At 39.6% G+C, this 22,939-nt stretch overlaps 1 protein-coding gene across 1 annotated transcript; it reads right to left on the minus strand.

Annotated features, from left to right (window-relative positions):
* Positions 1 to 219: 219 nt before the first annotated feature.
* c2cd3 (C2 domain containing 3 centriole elongation regulator) lies at positions 220 to 22,887 on the minus strand. Its single transcript, XM_032545760.1, has 33 exons — positions 22,620 to 22,887; positions 21,739 to 22,008; positions 21,325 to 21,482; positions 20,681 to 20,859; positions 20,446 to 20,585; positions 19,537 to 19,669; positions 19,322 to 19,459; positions 17,592 to 17,739; positions 17,406 to 17,515; positions 17,113 to 17,316; positions 16,901 to 17,016; positions 16,387 to 16,505; positions 15,669 to 15,800; positions 15,163 to 15,582; positions 14,558 to 14,709; positions 12,638 to 12,881; positions 12,173 to 12,356; positions 10,966 to 11,149; positions 10,316 to 10,488; positions 10,082 to 10,217; positions 9,547 to 9,815; positions 9,370 to 9,444; positions 8,694 to 9,281; positions 8,114 to 8,455; positions 7,123 to 7,261; positions 6,984 to 7,048; positions 6,695 to 6,900; positions 6,459 to 6,589; positions 6,239 to 6,388; positions 5,093 to 5,283; positions 3,491 to 4,175; positions 2,127 to 2,235; positions 220 to 440 (listed from the first exon to the last, which is right to left on the minus strand). The coding sequence occupies exons 1-33, from the start codon at positions 22,669 to 22,671 to the stop codon at positions 300 to 302; spliced, it is 6,483 nt and encodes a 2,160-aa protein (XP_032401651.1). The 5' UTR covers positions 22,672 to 22,887; the 3' UTR covers positions 220 to 299.
* Positions 22,888 to 22,939: the final 52 nt, after the last annotated feature.

A 22,939-nucleotide genomic window follows, 5' to 3' on the forward strand; every position in this document is an offset into this window, starting at 1 on the left:
TGGTCTGTGGACCTTGAATTTGCAACATTGTGCATTAGTTCAATAAAAGATTCATCTATTTTTAAACTTTTCACACATCTTTACCAAATCTTCCAACAGAATCGTCCAGATCTTTCTACCATGCAGATATTCATCCACAACATCTGCTTGGTTACGTCTAGGGTTTGCAACATTCACTAAATCTCAAGTTCAAAAACACACCAAAGGTTCAAAGTGCAAAACATTTTTCAATATTTATTTATAAAACATACAAATATAAAAATTAATTTACATGATTATTGTGGTGTAAAACCACTGAGCTAACTGGACTTATCGAAACGAGCTGCGAATATCTTTGCGATTCTGTCCGTCTGTTTCTTCAGGGAAGAAGGGGACATGTCCGGCCGTGGCCGGGGACCTCTGCGAGGGGGAACACTGCGGCGGTCTGAGGAGTTCTGACCCTGCAAATATCACAAAGAAATAGATCTTCAATCATAAATACATTAGAGTCAGGGACACGCCATTGCATGTTAAGGGTTTAAAATAATGAGTCAACGAGTCATCCTCTGCATTTTTTTAACATGAAAGACTCGCTGCTGATCGCTGTATGTGTGGAACACACAAACACAATCATGGATTCAACACTGAGTAACAGGCTTAAACCGGTTTCTTAGCAATGATGGTAGGTGTGCCATACTAATTCCCAGCATTCACTCAAGCAAGAACATTACTGTAGTAACTAACTGCTGTTACTACAGTAGTTAGTTTTAGCATTGGTGTTGAATGTTTTATAGTTATTTATGTAACAGAATCAGCTGCTTTATCAGTGCATCAAAAAGCAACCTTATAATTTATCTGAGGATTTTATGTAGCATACCAAATGTGAATTTAAACAAAAATTCTGCAAACTGTTTGTCAAAGTTCAAAATCTCCAAGGCCTTACCTAAAGTTTCGACTCCAACATTATGCAGTGGTACGAATTTCATTTACTATTTAAATTATTGGTAACTGACTGTTATATTATTGATAAACCCAATCTGATGCACAGCAGTAGTCAGTGAGGAGACAAATGGACAAAATTGTTGGTACCCCTCCGTTAATGACTGAAAAGCCCATAATGGTCTAATGAAATATCTTGAAACTGACAAAGCAATAATAATAATGAAAAGATCTGTTGAAAATTAACCAATGAAAATCAGACATTGCTTTGGAACTGCGGTTCAACAGCATCATTAAAAAAAACAAAAACTAATGAAACTGGCCTAGACAAAAATGATGGTACCTGTAACTTAACATTTGTTGCTCGATCTTTTGAGGAAATCACTGCAATCAAACGACCTCTGCAGCAGCCAATGAGACCTCAGCACCTGTCCACAGGTAGTCAAATCTTTTTTTTTGTATGATTATTTTTGTCAGATTCAAGTTATTTCAGTGACTAATGTGGGCTTTTTGGTCATCAGCAGAAGGGTACCAACAATTTTGTCCACATGTGTATATTTTTAATAAAATGCAAATATTACTAAATTGTTTCACATTTACTTCTGGAAAATAATTGGAATGCAACTAAAAACGCAACACAATTTTAGGGCTATAGAAATGTATGGGCTGGGATGCTTACCTTAAGTAGAAATCAGTTCCATGGTGTTTACACAGAAATTAAAAAACAAAAATGACATAATTTTACTACTTTTATTCAAAACACACAAAAAAACATATTTCTATTGCTGGTAAATTAACTAAACATATTGTTTATTAATTAGATAAATAAGTGGTGCTCCTTTGGTTTCAACACAATGGATATAAGTGCCTTTTTTCCCAAAGAGTCAAATTTATCTTTGCTATAAGTATGAAGCGGAGCAAAAATGTTGTGGCATGTTTTAGCAACTTAACTGGCCATGCGCAGCAACAATTAGCAACAACAACTCTCCATTAAGCTGGAGAAAACTCCAGTATTTCCTTTGGTATATCAGTAAATAGACTTGAGACTTTGGGATGAGCAGGAAAACTGTGAGCATTTCAAAAACCATAACTTGTAAAAATGTTAGTACCAGAAACTATCAATACCATGTCAGAATGAAACTACTATGATTAAAGTAGGAATAGCAACAAAGGTTTTAATATCAGAGGTAAAGCTGTAAAATACTTACAGATTCATAAGATGCGTGGGAGAAGGATGGAGCTAAACGGATGGCTCTCAGTGACGCCTCCAGTTGGTGAGACGGGAGGAAGAAATTAGGGACTTCCACAGGTAATGAGCTTAAGGTAAGAAGTTTAAAAAAACAACAAGACGTAAAGATAGTGTCCTATATCTCTGTTATAAATCAATATAAAAACTTCATTAGTGCTCAAAGCGAAGTCTAAAACTTCTCAAATGCTAAAGCCTTTTAACTAATTTGGTTCAATTAGACTTAAAAAAAAATTAAGAATCAAATTTGAAAAAGAGGACTGTACTACAAGTTATTTAAGTCCCTGAGCTTTATAAAAGGCTTTGGTGGCATATAGAAGAGATTAGGAAAAGTACATGTTTATGTAAAAGTTAAATGATCAAAGTAAACTCTTCAAAAACTCTGTTTCGACAGATAAATGGCCAGTAACCTCCTCCTCACACACTCTCAACCTTGGAGTCGTCTTTGACTTCCAGCTCCCATTCAGGAATCAAACCGGTTCGAAGACCGAAATCTTAAATCCCAAGAACATTGATCACCTCTGCATTTCACTGTTCCTCCTTTACAGCTGAATCTTTGATTCACTCATTTTCCACCTCTTGACTTGGTTACTGCAACAGCCTCCACATGGTAAGATCAATATAAATAAAAAATACATCCAATAGCATGTTCAATAATTTCACTGAACTCCAAACCAGAACCGCACGGTATTCTGGAGGATGTAGGCAGAGAAAAGGCTTTAGCTCCTCAACTGCTCACGACTAGCTGAGCAACATTGGTAGCATCAACTAACTCACTTGCTCTTTGGTTACCTAACAACTTGCACAGCAACAGTTTCAGGTTTCTCCACCGTGCCTCATAAATGCATAAAAATGAAAATAAAGGCATGGAGTGAAAGCTGTGGATAAATCAGGAAAGATCACACTACCAACTTGGCAGTATTTTACATATTTAAAACATAAAACTAATCAGTAATTATCAATATCGACTGATTGGAAACAGTTTTATCATGATACGATTTTCAGCCATATTGGCCAGCCCTATGTTTTTTTTTTTTTTACATTTTATTCCCTTCTTTACTTGGGAAGAATTAAAGTAAAGATCAGAGACACTGTAAAGTATCTCTGAGTTTCCTGCACAGTGCTAATAATAATAAAATAATAATTACAATTATTATTATTTTAAATTAATAAAAGTATAACTGTTGCAATACTAGGTTCTACATGATGGTAGCTTTGATATAAACTGCTAATCTGACCTGGTTACCAGTTAAACAGACTACTCAGAAAAATCAAGCTAACTATACGAAATAAATAAATGAATAAATAAAACCAGGTTAAGGATACGTCTGGAGCTGGTTTTCATCAGTGTCCTGAGTTCCTGAAGCACCGTGTGTGTCAGCGACAGGCTGTGGAGATGATGACGCCTCATCTGAACTGTTGGGGCTGTTTGACCCCTTTGTCTGATCGCCAAATTGTAGCATCCTGTCATCGTCTCTCTCTGTACGGTGAACATTTTCTGTGCGTTTCTCATCGGAAAGACAGTCCTCTCGATTTTCTTCCAGACTTTTGTCCTCATTCTCACTCATGTCTGACTCCTTCTGATCCTCTATGCTCTCTACAGAAACCAGGTCGGGGTCTGACAGGATGCTGGTCCAAGGACTGGTTCTGTCTGTTAGTGAAGTCACCTCATTCAGAGACCTGGGCTGGAGCACCACCTCCTCGAAATCCTCGTCTCCTTCATCATCATCATCGCCAGTTTCCTCGTCCTGTCTAAAATCCTCTTGGTGTTCATCCTGTGACAGGCTGTCCTTGCTGCTTTGCTCGTCCTTTTTGTCGTCGTGGTCAGAGTCGGTGTCGTCCTCAGACGTCTCGGCAGGCAGCGGAGATGCAACATCCAAACGATGGTGAGTGGCTCTGTTTGGACTGGACTTGCTGTCTGGGTCGGGCAGAGGGCTGCTGCGTTCAACAGGTGAGTCTGATGAGCTCTGAGTGTTGGAGGGAATGGTTTCCAGGAAGTGACCTCGTAGACCTGAAAGACGAGCCAAATTATGAAGAATGAAGAAAACCCCCCCCCAAAAACAGCACAATTTTGGTTTCTGTTCTCAGATGTGGTTTGATAAAAGAGGTTGATGTTAAAAATATTATCAAATTTATTTATCATTAATATTTTATTGCATAACTGTATTAAAGCTGCAGTAGGTAACTTTTATTATTTTTTTAAAAAGAAAGAATGGGTAACACTTTATTTGATGGGGTGTTCACAAGACTGACATGAACTGTCATGAACATGAAGGAGTCTTTCATGGATATCTACGACTGTTGTCATGAAATGTCATTTGGTAAATAATGACACTTTTAATGCAAAGTTGCTCTAAACGTTGCATTAAAAGTCCATTAGAAGTGCCAACTTTGTATTATTTTGTAAATAATTACACTCTAATGCAAACATATTTGTTAAACCTATAACTGTCATGACAGTGTAACATGAGACATAATTGGGCATGATTGACTGCGCCAAGACTCGCCTCCTGGCCCTGATTGGTTGTTTATAGTTAGAACTGATTGAAGGCAGGGGAACTAAAATTTTTTCCCAGTCTATCGGTCTTGTACCAAACTGTCACAACATAGTGACAGTGTCAGTAAATACGTATGTAAATTTTTTTTTTTATAAAAGTTACAAACTGCAGCTTTAAAGCATGTTTTATGTCTTTAATTTATTGTATTTTATACTATGTATCTGTTGTTATGTCTTACTCATTTGTAAAGTGCTTTGTGAAATTTTTGAGTTATAACTGCTGGGTATTGTTTTTATCATGTAGGATAAACATTTTTTTTCCCCAACTTTTTACCTAGGTATTTTTTTTTTGGAACAAAAAACAAATGCAAATTTGATCAGAATCAGCTGGCCGATCATTTTATATTTTTAATATTTGGGAAGAAGCTCACCACTGATGATGCTGTTGACTTCCCCAACAAGCTGGTTGGACTTGAGGAGCAGCTGACTCGAGTCGGTCTCCAACACCCCCCGATCCACCTCTTGGTTGTGGCCGTCTTGTTCGGCCGCAGGCGGGAAAGTAGGAGTCGATAGCTTACGATTGAAGTATCGCTGAATGTTGTCAAGCTCGCTGAGTTTTCTCCTGTCGTAAAAATATTAGTTGTTTTATATTGGTACCGTGAGTTTTTTAGACAAAGTGTCAAATGTAAATGATTATTCTAGTAATTGATTATTGTGACGGTCAATCAATGAATCAGACAAAAAAAATAAGAAAAAATCACATTCTGCAGATTTTTTTTAAATCGAACCACTTTAAAGATTTTTATATACAATATTAAAAATACATTTAACATTTTTTAAAACATATTTACACACAGAGAAGGCTTTTCATCTTAAATGCAATTTTTTTTAGAGTTTTATTTTAATTACTTATTTGGGTATATTGTCCTTTCAGCAAACAGCCTTTTATGAGTCTTTTATGAGTCTATATGTATATGTATAATTTATGTTTACGATTAATTGACCACTAAATTACTTGACAATTAGGACTGCCACAATAACAAATTTTGCTGCGTGATAAATTTTCCCAAAACTTGTGATAAGCGATAACATTGTTGCTTTGAGACCATTTTTGAGTAATATAATAGTAATAATGGCATAATAATGCAAGAACACATTGTCAAGGATAAATAATCTTTAAATTCTAATGAACATTTAAACACTGGAACTGGAAGACATTTGAAATATCCAAAATAAATAAAGAAAACAACAGAAACGACAAATAAAATTAATTATAAAGTCTGTGTAAACAAATTCATCTTTTAAAAAAAGGGATAGTTGAGACCAAAGCACCAGCCTGAAAACTTTTATCATTCAGTTTTTGGTAAAAACAGAAAGAAAAGAGAAACGATATATCAAGCAAATTAAAATTACTGAGTTTCTTTTAATTTTATCATTCGATTAATTGACTTATTGTTTATTGTGGCAGGTCTATTGACAATTATTCTAATAATCAATTCATCACAATACCTCTGATTAATTGTTTCAGACCTAATGTCCAGTTAAAGAATGGGAATTTAAAAAATTCATCTGAATACCTGAGTGCTGAAAACAAAAATGAGCTGGAGGGATTAACGTCATCGGGCGGCCCGCCACAGGCAGAGTGACACGCTGTTTGTTCTTGCAGATTCTGGTGGTAAAGACGAACTTTGTCCATGTGCTCAAAATGGCGATCATTCTCACTTGGCCTGCGACATGAAATAATTAATGAAAAGGACCAAAACTGTTTGGATGTCGTCAAACTGCGAGAGTACCAACCTGTCAGAGAACGGCACGTCGCTGTGGTTTGGCGACGAGATCTTCTGCTCCGGGAATCTGCTGATGTGGGACGGGAAGCTGCTGTACATGGCTGTGGTTTGATAGCTGAGAGGACTGGTCTGAAACAAAGCCTGGAAATAAACACATTCTCAGCTTGGGATTCAGAAAACAAGATTTCTAAATCTAGGGATTTAGAAATCACCAGATATTACATTTCATCAAAGCGGCACACTTACTGATGAGTTTTTGGCAGCTTCATTGTTGGTGTTTTTTCTCTGTCCACGAAGGTCCTGGACTCCCCTCAAAGGAGTTATAGACACTTTAATCTGACCGTGACACTGGCCACTGAAGTCTGTGATGTTGTACCAACCACACACTGACGGGAAACCCCAGAGTAAAGGAGACAGGTCTACAGTGGCAAATCCAATCACCCGCTCCATTTCTGCAGACGTAAAACATCAAAACGGTTAAATAATACCACGAAACAAGCCAAAACATCATAAATCACTATTCATCTCACAATACCTCCTTTGTGCCACACTTTGAACACAAGAAACTGATGTGGATCGACCAGCAGCTCCTTTGAAAGTCTGGAAATGTAAAGCAAACACGTTAACTTGTTGCAAATGTGTTGCTTATTTTGAGGTCTGTGTGGAAAGCAGACCTGCACTCGTGCTGATGGTCCCACACAGGACAGTCCGTGTTGGTTACAACAGATGTGCAAACTGGTTCAGGCGAGTCAGCGGTGACGTATGAAACACAGCAACAAGGAGTTCCTTCAGTGCGCTCAGTAAGAGGACAAGCTGGGGGAAAATGAAACACTTATTTAGTCTAAATCCTTTGTCATCTAGAACATGGCAATGTATTTCTGGGGATTTTATGTGATAAACATCCATGTGTACAACATAGTGCACAAAGTGTAAGGGAAATGATGAATGGCTTCCAAAAGAAGACATTTTTGCAACATCCCTTCAAAATGCCGTTACAGGTTACGAACTAAATACAGTTCGTAAACTGCAAACTTGCCCGTTGTTTTTTTTTTTTAATACTTATTTTTTATTGAACATTTCTGAACACATACAGTGGAGAGGTATCAATACATTCAACTTCATATACAATGCTGGACACCCGTGTCCATATTTAGCTGGATACAACAATGGCATTCTCCTTGCGTCTGTAGTCGCTCCATTTTTCCCATTTAACAACAAACTTGTCCTCCTGCAATCTTAGTCTATATGTGATTTTCTCCATTACGAAAATCTCTTCCACAATGTTCAGCCACTGCTCCACTGCAGGAGGGTCTTGTCTATACCATAATTTTGTGATGGTTTTCCTTGATGCTGAAAGTAATATTTTTCAAACTTGCCCGTTGTTTTAAAGAAGAATGGGCAATAATTTCAGTGTTAAACATGCCAGGCTGGTAGTGAAGATCCCTGAAAGATTTGTTTCCGTAATGACAGTCAAAGATAGCCCTACAAAGGACTGACTCAAGGACTTTAAAAACAAATGCACTCCATAATTTGATTGTTTCTTGATTTCGAAAACTATGAATCATTTTGCCTTTTTGTGATGTGCAACTCTGTGTTGGCTCATCTTATAAAATCCCAATAGAAGACAGTAAAGTAAACATTAAATGCTTTACATAACATACTAACCTTTCAGATTGAGGTGCATGGCTCGGTCCACTGCCACAGTCACAGGGAAAGAGTCTTCCACGCTCACCTCTGTGTGATGCGCAGACGTCAGGTCTGGAGTTTCCCTGCAGGGTTTACTCCTGTGTGTGCTGTGGGTGTGTGAGGATTTTCTGGGAGCGGATGGGGAGCCATCTGCTTCTTCCACTTCCTCCAATAAGATCTCCTCCTGACTGTCAGAGTCCAGCTGGGTGTCATGTGCAGCTGACAGGTTTGTGGGAACGGAACCATCCAACGGTGTGATGTGCACCCTGAGAGCTGCGCCTTGTAGATCGGCGGCAGAGCGCATGAACAACGGGTACACTCCTGCAGAGACATAATAAACAGAGTTTCTACATGTTTCACCAACTCAGAATTAACATTTTTTAAGAGCTTTTTAAAAGCATTATGAATGAAATTTAAAACCAGTATTATGACAAAAATATACAAAAGAATACAAATATTCAAATATTCTAAGGCTAATTTTTAGCTTCATGGATGTAAGACTTTTTAAGGTTGCCTGATCACCCTGAATTAGGCAATAAGTACCTTTTTTCTTACATACCACTCAGGGACTGCTTCTGCTTGGGAGTCTTTGCAAGAGAAGCCAGATCAACAAATGCAGACCCCACCAGTCGGTCTGAGTCGCTTGGCCTTGTAGTCCTGTTTTTAGAGAAGGTGACCCACACCTGGACCTCCAGCTTCTCCTCTCGCAGATACCACACCAAAGGCTGAGTGGCTCTCAGCTCCACCGTTCTACTTCCTTCAAAGCTCACCGTGGCTTGGTCGCCCTCAACACACGGGTGCTGCAATCGGGAGCAGACGGCGTCCTGGTCGAAGAACTTGTACCTGATGTAGCAGTAGGTAGAGCGCTGAAGCTCGCTCATCCCCGGAGGAAGCAGACAATGGATAGGAAGCCACGCTTTAGGCATTGAAAAAGTCAGTGAGAGTTTTCTCATGCCTTCTTCCCAGGATTCTTCATCATCTTGCTGTGCCATTTCCCAGCCCAAACCCTCGGCGGCTTTAATCACCCTTTCTCTGTCTGAGTGATGAGCGAAGCTGATGGAAAGCTCCAGCCCACCAACCAAGATGTGCTCCGGCTGTGAAGGACGTTTTTTACGAACTAAGTACAGCCCGAACCAGCCAGAAATACCTAAATGTTTGAGAAAAACATGAATTAACTTCGGTGTTTATTAAAGAGAGCAACTTGCCCCATCATACTTTTTTAAGAAGTAACAGACCTGTTCTTTTATGAATGAGATCAACCAATGGTATTTTCACAGAACCCAACATGATCTGCGTTTGCTCAGGAGATGCTGCAAGAGAACAGAACAAAAATGTTAGAAACACAAACTCACCTTTAATCGTAATAAGACTCTCATCAAATTTGGGTCGGAGGCAAGCTGAGCTCCTCTAACCTTTTTGACCGTCTCTGTTCCAGACAGTAAAGACAGCAGACGCCTGCTCCAGCTGCTCAGCCAGGCTGCAGGTTTCCCCGCTGCTCATGTGCAGCAACAGATCACAGGTCACCTCCATGTGGTGGTCGAAGTCGGGACAGAAGGTCCTGGCCGCAGTGCGGGTACACCTCCTCTCGCTGTCAGGTAAGAAGGACAGGTGGACCGTGACGAAAGGGTTCACCCCGACCTCCGTTAAATGGCTGAATTGATTATTTTCTTCTGATATTGCTCTGAAAAGATTGAAAAGAGGATGGAATTAAAAAGAACCAGGAGTTACTGTACTAGTACAAAAAATGCTGGGCTTTAACTTGAATATGTTTCCAAAGCTTTGTATACTTAAGCATTTATCACTTTATGACCTTCCGTTTGTGAACATTACACAGACAAATCACAGTAAAACACTCCAATCTGTTTTGAGGTAGAATGCTCAAAACAGCATTCTACCTCAAAATGCTGTTTTGAGCATTTTGAGCATATAGGCTGAAGACGGCAGTACCTTGCTGCTGCCTGCAGCCCAGACGCTCTGTGCACTTGAACCACAAGCGTCACAACACGGGAAGCAGCTCCTCGACCAGCCTGTCCTTCAGGTCGGACAGGCCTGTGCTTGTAGCGAATGCAAATATCCAGCAAACCTGGGGAAAAAAACAAAACAAAAACAGATTAGACACATTGTTAATATTTTAGATATTGTCTTCGTCTGGATCACCTTTATAGATGTGCATGTGCTTACCTGAAGGCTGAGGTTGAAATCCTGAGTGGCCCTCAGTCCTTGGAACCAGGGGAAGGGAGAACATCTGAGCCTCGTTAGGATGTTGTTTCTGCATGGTTGCCATGGCACATAATTTGGACAGGGGAAGCAATCCTCTGGCCACAAGCTGATCTCTGACATTTGGATAATAATATCTGCAAAGAAACATGATGACAATCGAATAAACAAACCATCAGCTGTCAGGATGGGAAATGTTGGAGTTTTAATGTTACTAAATGAGAACAGCAACTTAGGGACATGTGTACAGTGTAACCATATTATGTCAAAGCCAGGACAAAATACTCAGTCTTTAAAGGCGATTCTTTGAAAGGGTTAGGATAGGTCAATGGCCTATGCAAAACATAATGGTAAAAACCAGCTGACAAAACCTCCTGGACCTCCACTGGGGTTGCTGGGGTTTCAAGGGGACAGGCAGTGCCTGCTAATTTGTGACATTACACCGGAAGTTTTTGACATTTTTTTTTCCAGACACCAAAAAACATTAACTTATTGCCAAAACCAGCTAGGTGTTTTTTAAGCAGTTTTTGGTAGCAGTCAAAAACCAAATGGAGGTACAAAAACATGCAAAGTGGGAATTTTGAATAACACGTCCCTTTTAATATGACACTTACCTGCACCACACTTCGAACTGGACGCCTCCTCCACTAGTCAGGCCTTGGCTCGACAGCGAGCTGAGCAGCAGTCGCTGGACAGGAACTCCTTCAGGAGCGAGAAGGACGTGAGTCTCGGTGTGACCAAACACCGGGTCCGGGACGCAAAGAGTGGTGATGGTACGATATGGCTTCAGGTTCAAGCCTGGTGGAGGAAGAATTAGGGCTAAGAAGAAAGTAACATGCTGGGTTTAAATAGGCCTGTCGCATTAACAAATTTTACTGAATGATAAACTGTCCCAGAAATGATTGCGATAAGCGATAACATTGTTGCTTTGAGACCATTTTCAAGTAATATATTGATAATGGCATACCCTCTCAAAGCTTATAGAATAAACTTTAACTCTATAAAGAACATTTAGCACTGGAAGATATTCTAAATATCAAAAATAACAATAAAAAAAACAAAAACTATTTTAAAAAAACGAAATTAAAAACCAGAGGTTGACTAATATATCTCCCGACCAATACTTTGGGACGATATTTGTGTTTTGTTCTTATATCAACGTCGGCTGTTACAAGTATGCATTCGCCGATCCAATAGTGCATCCAGAAGCCATGCCTTGAGATAACGTGACCGCACGTTTTCTGAACCCTCCATGCTAGACAGCGGCTGGTAACGTTGCAAGACTGAATGCCAACAACAACAAGGGTAAGTTTTCAACTTTCAGTGTATTTTTAACTGTCTGATTTAGCTCTATCTGCCCTTTGAAAGCCTGTCTCTGTCTCAGTGTGAGCTGGCCGGAACAGTGGTGTCAAACGTTCCACATTGTTTGCCCCCAATTCTTAATATGTTGCATTAATAAATTGAGACTTGTGCAACATTTGTTATGATTATCCCATTTTTATCATGTAAATGAACAATTAAAAAGCAATATTGGCTTCAAGAAGAAAAAAAATCGGGAGCACATATTGGGATCAGTTGGATTGATGTAAAAAGGATCGGTATCGGTCTTAAAAAAAAATGTATGCATTGGTCAATCGCTAATAAAAACACGCACAACCGAATAAATAAAATAGATTATGATGCTTCTGTGAGGAAAATTGTCCTGCAAAAAATATTAATCGTCAGAATGGAAATTTTCACGTATCATACAATTAATCCATTAATTGCTTAGTGCGACAGGCTTAGGTTTAAAGTTTCATTTTTATTTAAAGGCGGCCTTACTGCTCTCTACGAGGCTCGGATCAACGTTGGAGGCAGCGTTGAACTCCTGGGAGGGGAAACTGTACTGAACGTAGCAGTCAGCCTCTCCCCACACTGTGGACTGCAGAGGGGTCAGTCCGCTGACTTTCTCCACTCTTAGAACAAACACATGCTCCCTCATAATCCTCACTTGTACTGCATTCACCTGAAAAACAAAGACCGGGGTTAAAGATTATTTAAGAAAAGTAATTCAAGCAAAGGTTCAAGCAATATTTCAGTGTTTGTGCATCGACACAGTTGTACAAGTGCCTTTATGTAGCATAAGTAGAAGAAGAGGGTGAGGCTCTGAGTCTTTTTAAAGGAAATTCTTGACTGATGTAATCAGCAATTCTATTATTTACATCAGTAAGCAAATATGTTTAATACAAATAAGTGAAAGCAGAGTAACAGCTCTTATATTACATATCAGAAGTGCTGAGCACATACCTTTGTTTGTGGGTGTGGCTGGTGATCGAGCATGTGAACCGGTCTCACCACGTGAGGAGACGAGTCGTACTCCTCATCTCTGGTGCGCTGGAAGGAGACGATCTGCTCCGCCCGACCCATGGCCAGAACAACCCTGAGGTTTCCCCTGCAGCAGCCTGAGAACACGTCGACGACAGGCATGTAGCAGTCTACCCCTAAAACAGGGTACTGCGCCTGCAGAAGGAGTTGGGTGATCTTCGGGTCCCTGAAAATAAAAAAAGGAAGGGTACCATTAAAATACCATTAAAAGGGCTTCTTGCGGGGCAGTTTGCAGTCAGTTTTAGCAAGTTATCATATTGAGGACATGTGTGAAACAGCTCACAATTAACTGTTAAGATGCACAACAGCGCCCTTCAGAGGAGAAAGTAAATAAGGCAACTTTCAGCTTGTTTACTGCTAACAGGAGTTTGGATGGATGTAGGCCTGTCAGGATAACAAATTTTGCTGGACAATAAATTCTCCCAGTAATTAACAATAATACTGTTGTTTTGAGACCATTTTCAAGCAACATATTGATGATGGAATAATAATGCAAGTTCGCCCTCTGAAAGACCAATAAACTTTAATTTAGTAAACGCGCTCCACTCTGACCCTGACAGATATTTGAAATAAAACCAAACAACCAAAAATAACAACAAAAACATACTTATAATGACATTTATTATGATGTCTTTGTAAACAAAATTGCCCTTAAAAAATGTTAATCAACAGAATGGAAATTATTGAGCTCATTTTAATTTATCATGCGATTGATTACTGCGCATTTATTAGATGGATGTTGACAATACAACAGCTGTCATTAATAATTGATTACCTGAATATTACCTTAGTCATTATTCTACACAATTAAAATATAACTCTAGATTTACTGTGACTGGTTGGGCAGTCACAGTAAACATTCTGACATTTGACAGAATTTAAAAGCTAATAAATTATTACAAGAAATAGCAACTCACCATCAGGAAGACATTTGATTTCAGTAGTAAAGATGAAAATAGCAACCATGATATCGATAATTACTAACCAACATTTTCCTGACGCTTTTCTTTCTTTACTAATAGTGCCCTCCTCTCTCCACAACCTGTGGCATCTAAGCTACTGAATCTGTATCAAACATGTGGGCATAAAAGGCAAGTAAGTTCATCCAGACAGCCAAATGCATAACTGATGTTATATGTTTAAAATCTGACCAAATATTAGAAAAGGATGCAGTTCTACTACTTACCTAAACTTGGTCATTACGCTGTTGAAATATAAATAAATAAAATGAATACTTTCATTAACTGTGTACTATGGAGCTTAATTACCTGCTCCTTTTCAAACGATTCAACATCTTTTACTGTTCTATTTAAAGCGGCCGAATGTATTTTCTAGCTATGAAGAGCCACTTTATGGCACAATCAACTTACTATGTTACCTTTAGTTTTCATGAAAATGTAGTATATACCAAAGTGTGACGTCTTGAAATTGGCATCTGTTTCTTTAAGAACCTACTAGCTTACACTTCCCCTTCAGTGTGTCAACACAACAGTGACACTGACGCCATTTACAAGCGTTCTCAGGAGCTTAGAAGACTCGCAGTTCCACCAAGTGTTTGCTAATTTCTACTGCCACTAGTCTGGAGGAGTAGGGAGGCGAGGGACTCAAGCTCAAAGGACGTGTCAAATTAAATAGCAGATTGTTTGAGCAAGCGTTAAGGCACCTCTGAATGGTTGCTATGGGAGTCAAGGATTCCTCAAACATGCAAGAAAGAATCAAGGCAAAACTCCAGGTATGTTTTTGATGAGGGAATAACATTACAGCATGACATAAAGCTAAAAAAGACAATCTTGCTTTATAACTCCCTATAAAGTTATAAAAAAATAGACTTGTTTTTGTTACCTAAATGACATGTAGAACTGATGTAAAGGTAGTTTAACGAGGCCGAAGAGTCGATCGTTCCCAGAGCTTCCAGTTTTCTGCCATACTTCAATCACCATCATGTTATCCTTCATACGCTCTAAAAGTTTGGTTGTTAATCCCACTGGTGTTACCTGTTACACAAAAACAAAACAAAAAAAACCAAAAAAAACAATCAGATTTGGTTTATTTTGAAGTCTGTTTTTTTTTTTTTACATTTTCACTGAAATGTGTATCCCAGCAAATCTACTCGCTTCTCTCCTCATCATGAGAGCACCGTTACATTAAATTAAACCACAAAGTAGGTTATGATGTCTGAATGTTCGCTGAACATTACTTAAAGTGCTCGGACAAAAATAGAAAAGTAAGACAGCAAAAGCTATTTAAAACAAAAATACAGTGAAAAACACAACTCTCTTAATATTCAAATATTCACTGAGGAAAAGCAGATTTCTTAGTGATTTAAGTCTTCAAAGATTAAATCAGAAAAGACGGCTAGCAACAAACAGACACGTTTAGCAAGAATGGCAGTGAAATGAAATGAAGTGATTCCGACCGACCGAGACGGCTGAGTTTCTTGAACCCACCTGAACGAAGTTGAAGGTGGGGTTTGCCTGGCCCCAGCTGACCGTGGATCTGGCCGTCTCATCACACCAGAACAGCTTAGAATTCAAGAAGACGTTTGGAGCCTGCTGCGGCCCGCAGCTGAACTTCTTCCCATCTGGAACCATGAGTAAAGCATGCAGAAGGATTTGGGGCTCCTCTTCGGCCCGAGAAGATTTAAGCGGAGATGTTCGGATCCCGGGAGGATTCGACGGTTCCCTCGTATGTGTCTGAGGAGTCCAAACATTCAGCCTGGGATGATCCATCGCTGGAGCCGTTAAGACCTCCATGTCAGAACGCTGAGATCTTCCAACATGTTCTCTTTCGGGGTTGGCTGCGATTTTCACGTTCCCTGATTTTTCATTAGAGAAACTTTTGCTGTGTGTTCCTAGTTCTATGGAAACCTGCAACATAAATAGCAACTGGGTCACAACCCCTTAACTTTGTTGCTTACAAAAATAAACAAGTAAAATAAAAAGTTAAAAATTACTGTGAGAGGTCCAACGTCCCGCGTTTCTCTGGTTCCCTCCGAGTTGCAAACCGGCAAAACAACGGACTGACTCAGCTCCTTGCTTTGCAGCAGACTGCGCAGAGCGTGAACGGCCTTACCAATAAAAACAGGCTGCAAAAACAGAGAAAACTTGTCTGAATAATATCGGTATTTAACTTCCACTCATTGGGGAAAGCTAGCGGGAGTTTTTAAAACAATGTGCCGGGAGTCAGGCGTTCTCCTCTGGTATACCGAATATGAAGCGCCCGGCCAGCTGGCGAGGGGAGCTGGCTGTTAACGCAGCGGGAGCAGACATGTCCGAAAATGTCAGAGCAGGTTATGTTTTGGTGAACCGAGCAGATGTTTGAGGCTTACACACTTACATTCTCGACTAGAAACGTTGTACAAAATAACGTTGTGTCATTTAAAGTGTAATATAACAAAATAATTTGCCGCTCTTCACCGCCATTGTCGCTCTGCCTGAACGCCCAGTTGGGACCTGCAATGAATTATGGGATATAGTGGGCCGTGAAGGATATACCGGACCCATCCTTCTAATCTGGGGAAAAGAAGGCAACATTTGGAGGCTGCATGGGAAGGAGTCTTCGAATTCGGACAGGCCTTGTCGCCACGCTATGACGTAATCGGCCTACAAATCCGTCCTTCGAAGGATGCAGACCCTGAATTCAGACACAGCTAAAGTGTCTGAGTAACTTACTTTTTTCTGGTCACTCTTTCTTGAGTAAATCTTGAAAGTGAGTTCACTCTCCCACCACAGCTTGATCGCTGCGGCGTTGAAGTGGACCGGAAACACAGAGAGCTGGTGGAACTTCACAGCTTAAAGAAACACACAGAGAAGCTGCATCAGAAACAAACACCATGAGGAACAGTTTTACAAGTTTTCTGCTTGACTTAACATTACAGTGTAGGGCTGATCTGTTGATTTTCTGGATTAACTGGATACCAAAAGAAGCTTATTAAGACATTTTATTTTACTGAATTTGAACCCGGTGAAACTACCACTAGATGAAACTACCACTAGATGAGTTCTGTGTTGAACATATTTATTGACAAATGTTTTTTTTTAATCTTAAAAGAAAAAGTTAGATATTTTTGTGCAGCTTTGGGTTAATTACTGCTCTGAGTATGTTGTTCTTTCAGAAACTTTTAAAGTTAACTCCAGTTAACGATTAATCGATTAATCAGTTACAAATAACAACAGGAAGAATTACCTCCAAAAGTGATTTTACTGGAAACGGCTCTGGTCACGTCTACATCTCCACCTTTACTCCGCCGAAATTGACCCGAGGCTGAAGTCATTGGAAAAACATACTCCACAAAATATGTGCTATAAAAAAAAGAAGAGATTCAGAGATTCTCAAATATAAGTGTTACAAATGCTAATATGATCTCTATTTAAAATGAACATTACTAAATGCTTTACCACTTCTTGCTGGGTAATGGGCGTGGAGGTTTCCCTTTGACGGCCTTCCTGGTTGTGGTGGCTGAGCCGCCTGCAGGAACGGCCAGCGACTCGACGGTAACTCTTGCTATTCGGATGAGACTCAGCAACTTGAACTGCTCTGCACTGAATGAAGAGTAGAGATCATCGCCACGATCCGCAAACTGCTGTTCATCTAAATTTGGACTGAAAAAAGTCAAAATGTGGGTCAGAACAGCCTTTGCCGTTTTTAGATGAAACCAAACGACTTTAGGATGTTTTTTTGAGGCTCTTACCTTTGGCTGATCCCAGGTTCAGACTGCCTCGGTTTCTCTGGATGAGTTTTATTTGATGTTGTTGCTCCTTGACCGTTGTCCCCTGCGAAATCCGGTGCAGTGTCTGAGTGCTTAAAAACAATAACTTCAATCACTTGTCGCCTGAAAAAAATAGCTAAAACTAAAAGATAAAGAGTAAATACTCACAGGAGTTTTGTAAAACAGATTTTCCAGTAAGCTCTGATCGTAAAGCGGATCGCTGAGCTCGCTTTCTCCACACACACTGCTGTGGCCGGAGAGAGATTCAGGAGGTGACCCCTGGATGTCCCACAGAGGCAGTCCAGATGTCACAGAGCTGGGGGGGGGGGGTAAAAGAAAACAAATTTTAAAAAATTCTGGAAACAATTCAAATTTATTCTAAGACGAAAAGAGAAATCTTATGAAACTTGCTCTTCTTTTGAGCTCATATTTTATTAGCTTATCTAATTAAGTAAAAATTCTTAATTGCTTGTTTTGTTGCTTAATTTGTAATTTTGTTTTATCAAAACAGGACTCTATCATAAATGGGAATTTGGATCTCAATCAGACAACCTGTATTACCATACAACTTGTATGGTCAAATAAAGAAATACAAAACACAACATTTGCAAAAAGTTTGTCACATCAACACAACAAATTTAATATTTTTTTATTCTGATTTTATAATATATCTGTGAGGCAAGGTTTACAAACATTTTTAGCAATAAAAATAAAAAATAAAATCTGATGCTTGAATAGGAAAGAGAAATAATGTGCATTGAAAATTTCATTGATTTGTCAGCAGAATACAATTCTGCATTCAGAGTGCTTGCAACAGTTTTTACACACCCTAAATTTTTTTAACTCCATTGCATTTTATTGAATCTTTATGTGGTAGACTAGAGTTATCTGGTTGTGATCGTCATGTTAGCAAAATTTAAAAAGTCCAGCAGCTCACTGGGAGAGCAAAAGGTTTGTCATTGTGGTAGCATTGCAGGGGGGAGAAATGCAACAATTTGGGAAAATCTGAGCAGGTCTGTTATTATCAATTTTGACACAAAGGAATGAATGATAATTTTTTTCCAGTAATGATTATATTGACATATTTATTATTTTTGACAAAGAGGTTGTTGCAAAGTTTGCAGACATACTCTAAGACTTCCAGCTTTATTTGTACTTAAAGTATTTTGTATTTTCCAGGCACATAGTGACATTTCATGGCAGAATCAAGTAGCTATGTTACCTTCAGTTACAATAAAAACAATGCATTTATCAAATATGACTTGAAAGAAATTTGACTTTGTAATTTAATAACTTGAAATTCAGCCTTTGTCTCTTTAAAAACTCCTGCTCTTTCTGAAACTCCGCCGTAAGGAAGTCATCACACCATCGCTCCTCTATTAACCCTTTATGTTTATACCAGCGTTGCACTGAGAAGTAGCTCGTATAATGAGCTTAGCAGATCCGCAGTGCCATCAGGTGCTTGCTAATTACTGCTGGCTAGTCTAGAGGAGCAGAGAGCGGGAGTCACAGGGGAGAGCTGCTCTGTAATGCAGAAGCTGGGAAGAATGGAAACTACAGGTCAGAAGATGAGCTGCGTGTCCAAGGCGGTGCTTGGTCCATCTGGACGTTTTTCACAGTTGAATGGTTGCCATGGAGATGAAAGGATTTCTCAAACATGCATGAAAAAGTCATAGCAACACTCCAGTTATGTTGCTGATGAGGCAATAACATTTTAACATGATATAAAGCTGATTATATAAAACCACCCCTTTAAAAGTGGTTCTACAAATTACTAATTTAAAATGGGGTGAATACAAAACCACTCAATCCCAATAAAATGTCTTGCCATTCGTGATTACACTAGGAGTGATAACACTAGGAGCTAAATGTAAGTGACACAAATCCAGTGAGTCTACCTGCCAAGCAGCAGATCCACAGCTCTTTTGTCCATGTCTGGCAGACAGTCCAGGGTGCTGTCTGAGGGGAAGGCTCCATCCCCAGAATCTGCATGCAGGATATTCTGAAGAAACATACCTGATATAGAAGGGAACAACCTGCAAACATAAAGCAGGGTAGTAGGTATTAAAAAAATGTGCATTTCTGGAATCTTTAAAAAATAAAAGCCACTGACTCTTTAGGTGTTTGGATGTAGTCTTTAGGGAGAGGTAGAGGACTGTCCTTCAGAGGCAGAGAAGAGTCGACGTCACAATTCAGAGCCGACTCCGCCATTGCATTCCTGAGCTTGTTTCCCCGCTCCAGAATGACTGCAACCAGAAAAAGGTTAACAGCTATGACTGAACATTTTTGCTTTTGCACATTGGTGACTGACTAGCTGCGTTTCTATTAACCATAAAATTGTGCAAACTGAAATTACAAAAATAAATACGCTCGATTTAGAAAAAACTCAAGTTTTTTGATAAAGGTTTTTGAGCTAGAATGAGATAAATAGTTGACCATAGCTAAATAGTTGTATTTCACAAAACTGCAAGAGAAACACTTTTTATGCGTCACTTGAGTCACGTAATAAACAGCCGATTGTTACTATCTATAAAAACGACTAAGAAGATAACAGGAAGTAGTAGTGTGATGATGGTTTGTTTTAGTTTTTATTCTTGGGACAATGTGCAGCTGGCTCTACAAGAGCTCTCACAGCATCACACAGTTTGTAAAAATGTCTCATTTAAGTGTGTTGAATCCATAGCTCTTCTGTAAAATGTCCGTCTACGTAGCTGCTCCCAAGTATAAGCAGCTTGTTGCTCCAACACTTGAGTAAGACACCAATGTCTCCTCTGATGGCTGATAGATGATGAGCTAATTGGCTAAATTATGAATACATCTTGTGTAACTGTTTACATCTGTCGCTGCCATGATTTTTAATGACTTATCGCGTGAACAAGCTTATTTACGTTATTTTAATTTCATGTCTTATTTAATGGAAACACCGCCATTGCAACGTTGTGTTTTTTTCACTTTAGTAGAATATAGACAAAGATTTGCACTCATTTGGAATGAAAACGCAGCTAATGATGTTGCTGCCGACCTGAGATGATGTCATTATTTCCCGTCTCCGCTGTCGAGGGATTCCCAGCAATTTCACTGTTTTGAAATGTGCTGGACGTAGGAACCTGATTCTCCAGCATCTTCTTCTGGACATTTTGAAAATACAAGTGGTCTTTTCCTCTAGAATGAACAAAGCAAGAAACAAAAGAGATTAACAGAGGAGACAAGCAAGGGCGATTTTTTGTACGGGTATTTGTTCAGTAACTGTCCCAAACCTTGGTGTGTTTCCACCACTGCTTCCGCCGGATTCTTTCCCACCTTCAGCTGTGACGAGTACTGGCGGCGGGGGGGCCATCAGTTTGGGTACCTGCAGCTTATCGATGCTGGTGTCTGTGGCGGGGGCCGAGCTGCTGCTGTCGTAGGCTTCAGCCAGAGGCTCCAGGCTTAGGGAGACCTAAGAAGTCAAGATTGGAGATGACAAACAGCATATTTTATTATTCCATAATATCTAAGTTACACTTAAGCCTGTAAAAGGCTATTGAACTATTAATCTCATAATAAAATAAACTGAGCTTTATCATTTCCATGTTGAGGACTAATCATTTTTGAAGAGCAATTTTGTTTACAGAAACATCATAATCCATTTTATTTATGGTTTTATTATTGTTTTTGGTTGGTTTTTTTTTACTTTGGATATTTAAAATATCTTCCAGTTCCAGTGTTGAGTGTTCTGTACAAAAATAAAGTTTATTAGTCTTTTGGAGGGAGAACTTGTATCATTATGCCATGATCATTATATTACTTGAAAATTGTCTCAAAACAACAATATCATCATTTATTGCAATAATTACTGGGACAATTTATCATCCAGTAAAGTTTGTTATTGCACAAAAAGCTTTGAATTGATCAGTCTGCTCACCTGGACTTCTCCCAGCTTTTCTGAGGTTGGCGACACCAGAGTGTAAAATCCACTAACAGGTTGCGACAGAGACAGACGGGAGATCCCGGCAACTTGAGCCCGAGCGACTGGTAAATGATCCGGCTTAGTCAGAACCTCCAGCACCAAAGAGCCCATATCTGTTCAGAAAAAAAGAGCTATTGATTTGTAAAGGCAAAAACGTGACAGATATCCATCTAAACATGCTTATCCTGATAGCTGGCGGTTATTTCTAGCAGTAATTGGGCGAGAATGAGGGTACAACATGCCGAGGCTACCAAGGCAACACAGCAACACAGAGACACAGAAAACAACTGTGCACGTAGAACGATGAAAATAACAGTCATGTTTTGGACTGCGGGAGGAAGCCGGCGGACCGGGAGAGAAGATAATCACCTGTAAGGTATGAGGTGAACTGCTTCGGGCCGCAGCGGATTGCATAACGAGCTGTGCTCTTGATGGTTCTCTGTGCCACCTGGGATGCATCTCTTGGAAAGAAGTGCGTGCCGTTGGATGACTCGCCCCACCAGCGCAGCCTGACGAACGTTGCAGACGGAGGTTTGTGGACTGTCCATAAGACCCTGCTCACCGTCACACACAGGAAGCACCTCAGCTGGCCCTCAACAAGAGGGGGGAGGCTTGTTGAGGGCGACACATCGCTGGGGACTGATAAGAGTTATGTCAGGTTACACCAAGCCGGAGACACACAACACACAGTTACTTAAAAAGTTAGCTAAAATTTATTGCAGTCCAAGCTGGTCTTTGCTATGCATCATGCAGGCCTAGCTGAAAGAAACATGTTCAATAGATCTGAGACAGAAAAAAGCTTGTGTAGAAACAAGAGCTCTCACTTTAACAGTGTGTGTCTCTGTGTGCTATATTTGTCATGCTTCATTCATTTCATTTATTCAAGTAATTCACACTAGAGTATTTAGACATTTGACTCAGTAAAAGTACTGATTCTTACTACTAATAATGTTCAAGTAAAAGTTAAAAGTACGTTATCGTAAAAGTACATTTTCCCCAAAAAGCTACTGAAGTAAATGTAACCACCTCTAGCTGTAAAGGATAAAATACCGAGTTATAACATATTAAATATTATTGTGAGTCATTGTGTCGAATCAAAAATGTCAGTACGGTGCAGAATAATGAGAAATAACATAATTTATATATGAAAAGTTTCATAGCGTTCGTATATGTTCTTACGCAAGTGGCAGTTGATTGAACGAGCTACCTATAAGTAGCACAACATTAGCATCTAGCTACGTTACATTTACCTTTCCTTTTGTTGCTTGCAGCTTTGGCAGACTTCTGTTTCTTACTCTTCATTCCTCAGTTCAGTAAAAACAGACCGTAAGTGGCAGTCTCTCAGAAACAGAGCCTGAACCCTTCGCTGACATGTTTATTATCGCTCTTCTGTGAAGTAATAATCAGTTTAACTGGAGCTAAACTAGCCGCGCGCACACACAAGTACACACAAACCGAACAAGCGCGGAAAACTGTCTCCGAGCAACAAGACACACTTCCGCCATCACCGTGTATTACTGATGCATTCTGGGAAATAGAGTCTGTTTCTTTCTTCCGCTCTTCCTTTTCT

This window comes from Xiphophorus hellerii, chromosome 18, assembly GCF_003331165.1.
Source record: "Xiphophorus hellerii strain 12219 chromosome 18, Xiphophorus_hellerii-4.1, whole genome shotgun sequence".
Classification (NCBI taxonomy): Eukaryota; Metazoa; Chordata; class Actinopteri; order Cyprinodontiformes; family Poeciliidae; genus Xiphophorus; species Xiphophorus hellerii.